Below are 7,545 nucleotides of genomic sequence, written 5' to 3'. Positions count from 1 at the left end.
GCCCCCCCCCGCCCCCCTCTCCCCCCGCCCCACCTCATCCCTGTGTTCCGGGCCGAGGAGGGTGAAGGGCTGACAAAGGGCGAGCCAAGAAGCAGCTTCTCTGAGAGGGGCAAGGGGACATCTGAGATTTCGTCCCCTCTCCTTTGATGTCCCCTGAATGTAGCAACACGTGAGAAGGGGCTGCCCAGGAGAGAGCCGGCAGTCTCTGGGTGGGTGGGTGGGGGCCCTCAAGCAGGGACCCACAACTGGTAGCCCTGTCTGTGCCCCCAGCGAGGCCCTCCTGGCCTGGCTTAGGCACCGCCTCAGGGGCTGAGAATTCTGCTGGTCCGACCCCCAGCTCTCGCGTCTGCGCAGGGAGACCTCCCCTCCAGGGATTCCCAGGCACCCTCCACTCAGCACCTCAACCTTGGCCTGTTTTGTGGGTTCACATCTCTTTCCCCTCCCCGTGGGCGCAAGTGCTCTGGGAGGGCGGGGACCGTGGCTCGCAGCGCAGGGCTGGGGACTGCAGGTGGCCCAGGGAGTGGGGAGTGAAGGGCTATGGTGGGGTAGTTGGGGGGGGGCGGGGGACGGGAGCCAGAGCCCCGGAGAGGAGGCAGGACTCCCAGCCCTGAGGCCGCAGCTGGCAACGGGCCCGTCCCCTGAGCGCCGGGGACCTGGGCAGGGATCCTGGGGAGCAGTCCCCGGTCAGGGTCTGGGCAAAGACGTTAGCCTTCCTCGTCTCTCCTAATGTTCACTTTACGTTTCCTTCCTCTTCCGGCCTCTGCCTCCCAGGGGAGTACGCCGAGGGCGTCAGCGAGAGAGACATCCTGCTCATTCACTCCTGCCGCCAGTGGACGACGGTGACAGCCCATACCCTGGAGGAGGGCCACTACGTCATCGGACCCAAGATTGACATCCCCCTGCAGTACCCAGGTGTGCCCAGCCAGGGACAGATGACAGAGCCGCAGGGGGGCGTAGGCAGGAGGGTAGGGGCAGGTCTTGGGGGGGGAGCATCCTTTGCTTGGAGCCGCAGGGATAAATGAGGACATGCTGGCGGGGTGGGAGTTAGGGTTCAGGCCCAGTGGTTTTCGTACCATTTCTGGGGAGTTCTGGGTGTTTGGTTCAAAAAATTTTGATTCACTATTTTACTTTATTTTAAATGTTTATAATTTTTGAGCAAGAGAGAGCATGAGTGAGGGAGGGCCAGAAAGAAAGGGAGACACAGAATCTGAAGCAGGCTCCAGGCCCTGAGCTGTCAGCACACAAGCCGATGCGGGGCTCGGACCCACAAACCGTGAGATCATGACCCGAGCCCAAGTTGGCCGCTTAACCGACTGAGCCACAAAGGTGTCCAATTCACATTTTATTTTATTTTAAACTAATGATCTAAAAATTATCCACATTCTCAAATTGCTGCAAACCAGACCTGAACCCTGACTAGAGGCCTGGGGCGCGCACCGTGCGCCGCCTCATTAAGGCTTGTTTGGTTCAGACCCTCAAAGAGACTGTCTCATGCCAGGATCTTTTCAGCGGCTGGTGTGCAACCAAAGTTCTTCCGAAACAAAGGGCCACTCAGGCTGATTTTAGAACTGTATCCGTCCACTCTCATCCTAATTTTCCCAATGTTTGTGTGAAACTCATCGTTTTCACTGATTGGCTTTTTCAGTGAGTGTGAAAATTTTAGCTTAAGATAATGAACTTGCACAGTTTTTCTGTTATGCATATGTTGATACCTTCCATACGATTTTGTTTGAAGAAAGGATTCTGCTGTTAAAAAGCCCAGAATTTTACATGTGATAAAACAGCGGCTTTAAGGGGGAAGCGACTTGCCCAGGGTCACACAGCTGGTAAGCAGCAGAGCCAGGGCTAGAACCCACGGGACCAGACTCCTGGGCTGACACTTGTACCACACCAGCAATGCAGGGTTGTTGTCACCCAGGTGGGAGGGATGGGACTCTGGTGGCCCCTCCAGGGACGCCCCTGTGTGCGGGAGGATCCCACAGTGCCTGCGCATTAAACACACGCTGCCCTCCAGACGCTGAGCATTTCATCAGAACCTCCTCGCCATGGCCCTGTGAGAAGGGCTTCTCAACTCCATCTAACTCACAGCCTGAGTTCCCTTTTATAACTGCAGGTCCCCTTCCCCCGCTCTGGTGAAAGTTGGGAACTCTGAGCCTGGAAGACTCCCATTCCTTCCCTCCCAGGCACTGCTGTCCCCAGCCCTTCCTGGGTCCCCTCTGAGCCAGGGGGCCAGGACTGAGGCTTCTGCTCTTTACAGCCACCCTGTGAAGTTGGTGCCTGTAGCTCTCACACCCCATTTAATAGATGAGGAAACTCTCTGGTGTCTGTCTCACCTGGGGTTATGTCCTGAGCCTGGAGCCCTTGAAAGGCCTGCTTAGCCGCTAGCAGCTTCCCAGCCTGGGTGTCTGGTACTGGGCCAGGAAGAGGCACCAGATCTTCTTGGGATAAAAAACAAAACCAAAAACAAACAAAAAACCCCCAAAAGACTGGAAAAAGCCCTCACTGACATAGTGTGACTTTACTGTCCCATTTTAGCTGTGTTATTAAACATCTGGGAAACCAAGGCACAGCCTCCTAGGAAGAGTGAGTGCGGGAGGCTTCTGGCCCTTTCCCTTTATACAATCTTTTGGTGCCTCTGAGTGCTAGTGGACGGTGTGGTCATGGGGCGACAGCTGGCCTGCAGGGGAGTCGCATCTTTCTGGTGGGTAGCTCGGTGGCCCTAGTGGGGGAGGGGAGGCCAGGCCCCCGAGGAGTGGGAGGCCCGGGGTTACAGCTTGGAAGCGAGCTGGCTGCCCAGCACTAGTTCCTACTAATGAATTAATAATGGAGTGGGCGGGGGCAGTGGCGGAGCGCCTCGGGGCAGGCGGGGGAGGGGAGTGCAGCCCAGCCCAGCGCCAGGGCACTTGGGGGACCTGGCTGCCCTGAGACGGCCCCCACCGCCCCGCACAGGGGGCCAGGTGGCTCAGGTCAGCGTCGGCCGGCACTCTGGAAGCTAAGCCATGTGCTTCCATTTCACAGATGGGAAAACTGAAGCCTGGAGCAATTAAGTAATTCGCCCAAGGTCACACGGCTGCTTGGTGCCAGAGATGGGATTCAACTAGGTCTGCTGCACCCCAAGTCTCTACATTTACACTCCATTCTTTAGGGAACGGTTGCCGGGGTAGAGGAGGGGGAGACTGCTTCGGCTGGCAGGGATGCAAATGTGACCTAGGAGGGAAAGGGCAGGGAGCAGGGGCAGGCTGGGGTGGGGCAGGTCCCTAGGGCGCAGGGCCCAGCGGGTCTCACTAAGGGGGAGGCAGCCGAGGAAGCTGCCGGGGAGTGAAGGCTTCCAGGGGCTAGCGCATCGCTCCCGGGAGGTGTCCCTTCCTTCCTCCCACAGTTATGACCGGTGCTGGGCCCAGCGGAGGGGGTGGTGCTGGCTGCCATGGTTACATCGATCTGCCGGCCACCTCCTCTCCCAGCCTCAGCCGGACTCGGCTCCAGCTCTCCCCACAGGGGGGCAGCGGGTGTGTCTCCCCGCTCGGCTGCTTGTGGTCTGGGGGCTGGCGAGTGCGGGGGAGGAGGCTGCGCTAGGGAGGGGGAGCCCCCGCGGGGGGCGGGGGGCTGGTAGTCGCTGTGCAGCCCCTCTGCCTGACCCCTGGGCCCCTGTTCCTGGTCAGGCACCTCCCCGGTTTCTTCTGCTGCCCTCAGGGGTCTCCGCTTCCTCCTGGGCACCTTCCCTTTCTGGGCTTCACTTCTTTCTTGCTTCTAGGTGCAGATGGGCCCTTCTTTCTTCATTCTCAGCCTCTGAGGGGCAGGGGGGTGTCCTCAGTCTGGGATTCTGGCTAGGTTTTGGGGGCTCCAGAACCCCCATGTACACAAAGTGCTGTTTGTGTTCATGCCAGGAGTACACTGTGGGCATCTTTCTGGGAAGAGAGCACCCAAAGGGTCAAGATCCGCCTTAGCTTAAGACCCAATGTGGGCTGGTGACCTTCAGTCTGTACCTCTGATCCGGAGTCCTCACGCCCAGCACCCACTTGCTTAACGCCCCCCCCTTGCCCCCACCCCGACCCAGGAGCACCCCCTGGAGGGCCTCACTGGGCCTCCTAAAGACTGGCTCCTGCCTCACATGTTACTTTTGGGTTCCCAGGTTTGGCCAGCAGCTCTGCCTGCCCCGTGTCTTTTTTTTTTTTTTTTTTTTTTTTTAGTGTCAAGTTTTTATTTAAATTTCAGTTACTAACATACAGTGTATGGTCTACTTGATTTCACTGTTTCTCTAGTTGCTCATGCAGAATGGCCTCCCTGCTTTCTTCACAGAAACTCAACTTGGAGCTTGGCATTTCCTTGCTTGAAACACTGCCATGATTTCCTGTCTTTTTTCTTTTCACTTCCTTTTCTGGGTTGTCGATGATCCTTTAATGAAATATTTTCCTTTGTAGTTTCTTAACTAGCTGGGCCTTCCACTGCACCACGTCGCAGAGGATGTCACGAAGGTGGCAGCCTTCAGCATTGCAGCCTACAGACTAGGCAGTCCCCAAGACCTCTTTACTGGTTCCAGAGAGTTCTCTAGCTCAAGATCCACGCTGCTTTTCTTGGGCAATGTTGACAGTTCGTCAAAAGTGATTCTCAGCCGTGCCTCACGTTTTCCCGCTTCTCTCTGTGTATTGGTGGTTCCCTGAGGACTTTGTTGACCAGAGTGTGGGGAGAAGGTCCCACCTCAGTCCGGCCTGTTTGTTCTGAACGGTCAGTTTCACTGTCCTTGGATCTTTCTGAGGACCACTTGCCTTGGCAACGTCCTCACTAACCTTTTTTGGAGACCAACCCAGGGGGCCAATCTTGGGCACTGGGCAGACATGGCACTGACTACCCTGCCAGTGCACCTTTGGTACATGACGTTGATCTTTTCGGGGTCGAACTTAGATGGCCTGGTGGAGGCGGCTGGTGTCCGATGAATCTAGATTCAGGACGATGGAGGAAAATGGTAGCTTGGCTTCCTCTGAGCTGCAAGCCAAAAGCTCATCTCTTACCGAGGGAAGTTCTTCTGCCTTACCCTGGCATTCAGAGCCTTTCATGACCTGGTTGCTACTTCACGTGCTGTTGGTGTCTCCCTCAAGTCCTGGGCACAGGCGCTCCCCATTTCAGGCTGGCAGTCTGCTCTTATGACTCTTGTTTTAAAAAAACTTTTTAAAGTTTGTCTATTTATTTTGAGAGAGAGAGAGAGAGAGGGAGAGAGAATCCCAAGCAGGCTCGCCATCAGCACGGAGCCCGATGTGGGACTCGAACTCACGGACCGTGAGATCATGACCTGAGCCTTACTTGACTGAGCCACCCAGGCACCCCGGTGACTGTCTTGTTCGTGCCATTTCTTCCATGTGGACTGTCTGGTCTTTAAAACTTTTCTTTTAACGTTGTTTTTTTTTTTTTTTTTCTTTTTTTAGAGAGAGAAAGAGAGCACAAGTGGAAGAAGGGCAAGAGAGAGGGAGGGAGGGAGAATCCTAAGCAGGTTCTACAGTATGCAGCCTGATGTGGGCTTGATCTCACTGTGGTGAGATCATGACTTGAGCTGAAATCAAGAGTCGGTCGCTTAACTGACTGAGCCCCCCAGGCACCCCTGTAAAACTCCTTTCATCTTGAGGTCCCCGCAGACTGCCAGGCACTTTTCCTCTAACTCGGGGGGCCTTCGGCACGGTAGTCATGGGGCTGTCGCAGCAGCTGCCCCATCCTGCCATCACTGGTGCTCAGTGTCACACCAACTCTATCTGGATGACCTAGGTTTGTGCCCTCTGTCGTGGGGCACGTACAAGGTGTGTGTGGCCAGTGGGGTGAGACAGTTTGCACAAGGGGTCAGCTTCATGGATTAGCCTCCTCCTTTTAAAGTCTGTGCCTGCTGGGGGCATCCACGGGGCCAGCTAAGCAGCCCTGGACCGCAGGTTGGGAAGGCCTCGTCCGAGGGCGGGGAGGTGATTTTGCTGGGCTCGGGTCAGAGGCCCTGGGATGTGGGACCAGGGCAGGGTCTAGGGACAGAGCTGGAGTCCTGGGGCCTCCAAGGCTGAGGGCTGAGCCCCTGGTCTGCCAAGTGTGTCCGAAGGGATCAGCAACCCAAGGTATGTGCGTTGGATGCAGATCCAGATAGGACCCTAAATTATCTTCTCCAGTGCCCTCAGATGGGGACCCCGAGAGGGGAAGGGACTTGTCTAGGGTCACAGTGGGGCTGGGACAAAGCTAGGAGCCAGCATGTCTGGTGCTACACTGATGCTCACTTAGAGGCCAGTTCTGTGAGCAAGTGTTTGGCTGCGGACTGGCATTGGATTTCTCTGGGCGGGCAGCTGCTGCCCTCCTCGCCCGTCCACAGCTCTTCTTGGGGTTCCAGGTGCTAGTCTGTGCTCACCTTCCCCGCCTTGAGCCAGCCCACCAGCCCCTTCCACCTCCAGCTGAGTTCTGGAGGGGCTGGCTGAGAAGGTAGCAAGAAGGGGGGACCAGCAGGCAGGCCCCGCCCCAGCAGCCTGTGCTCCTCCTCTGCAGGGAAGTTCAAGCTCCTGGAGCAGGCCCGGGATGTGCGGGAGCCAGTGAGGTACTTCAGCAGCGTGGAGGAAGTGGCCAGTGTCTTCCCTGACCGCATCTTTGTGATGGAAGCTATCACCTTCAGTGTCAAGGTCAGTCCTTGCCACACCAGGCATGGTGCCCCCACGCTGGTTGGCGGATCATCCTTACGGTCTGGGAGGCAGAGGTGTGACGGTGTGCTTTCTGGCAGCCCCTTGAGGGCCTTGGGGCATGTCAGAAGAGCTAGGTCTATGACACACTGGCCTGCAGAACTTTCTGGAAGAGGTGATGAAGTGTGTGGGGAGGGTCCTGCCCTGACTTGGAGATCCTGAAGGGCAGTCTGTCCTAGCGGCCACCGGTGGGAACAGTGGTTGTTGGGGGCACACAGTACCAACAGCTCCCCACTTGTGAACGGATGGCTCCTTTCTGTTTCAAACCCTTATCCATCAATTCATTCCTCTTCACCGTAGCCTTGAGCGGATGGAGTATTATTACTGCCCAGGTCGTAGCGGCAGCGCTTGTGAAAGTTGCTATTTACCGGGTATTTTAAAAGTATGTCACACCAACATGTAGCAATTTTCCAAGTAAGAGTTAGCACATGAGGCAACTCAAGCCCCAGAAGTAGCTCATTTCAGGTTGCACGGCTGGCGCATGGCCTCTCCGGGAGGGAAGGGGGGGGTCTCCTGACCCCGCAGTTCAGGGTTCTTGATCTGGTCTCAGCCTGGGAAAGGCTCTCAGTGGGGTAGGGGTTGGGGGGGTGCCTCAAAGGGCGGCTTTGCCTGGGGCACCTGCTGAGGCCTCGCCGCCGCGTGTCTGGGATCTGCAGGTGGTGTCCGGCGAGTTCAGCGAGGACAGCGAGGTGTACAACTTCACGCTGCACGCGGGCGACGAGCTCACCCTCATGGGCCAGGCGGAGATCCTGTGCGCCAAGACCACCAAGGAGCGCTCGCGCTTCACCACGCTGCTGCGCAAGTTGGGCCGCGCCGGGGCGCTGGCCGGGGTGGGAGGCGGCGGCCCCGGGGGTGC

General features: G+C 57.2%; 1 protein-coding gene across 1 annotated transcript in view; it reads left to right on the top strand.

The window, feature by feature from the left end:
- GAREM2 (GRB2 associated regulator of MAPK1 subtype 2) overlaps positions 1 to 7,545 on the top strand; it is a 14,069-nt gene that overhangs the window by 2,231 nt on the left and 4,293 nt on the right. The window contains exons 2-4 of the mRNA XM_029938564.1: positions 772 to 912; positions 6,502 to 6,632; positions 7,346 to 7,541. Of these exons, the coding sequence (XP_029794424.1) occupies positions 772 to 912; positions 6,502 to 6,632; positions 7,346 to 7,541 (468 nt within the window). The remainder of the gene's footprint in view (positions 1 to 771; positions 913 to 6,501; positions 6,633 to 7,345; positions 7,542 to 7,545) is intronic.

This window comes from Suricata suricatta, chromosome 4 (assembly GCF_006229205.1).
Source record: "Suricata suricatta isolate VVHF042 chromosome 4, meerkat_22Aug2017_6uvM2_HiC, whole genome shotgun sequence".
Taxonomy (NCBI): Eukaryota; Metazoa; Chordata; class Mammalia; order Carnivora; family Herpestidae; genus Suricata; species Suricata suricatta.
This window is presented reverse-complemented; position numbering and strand designations above follow the sequence as displayed.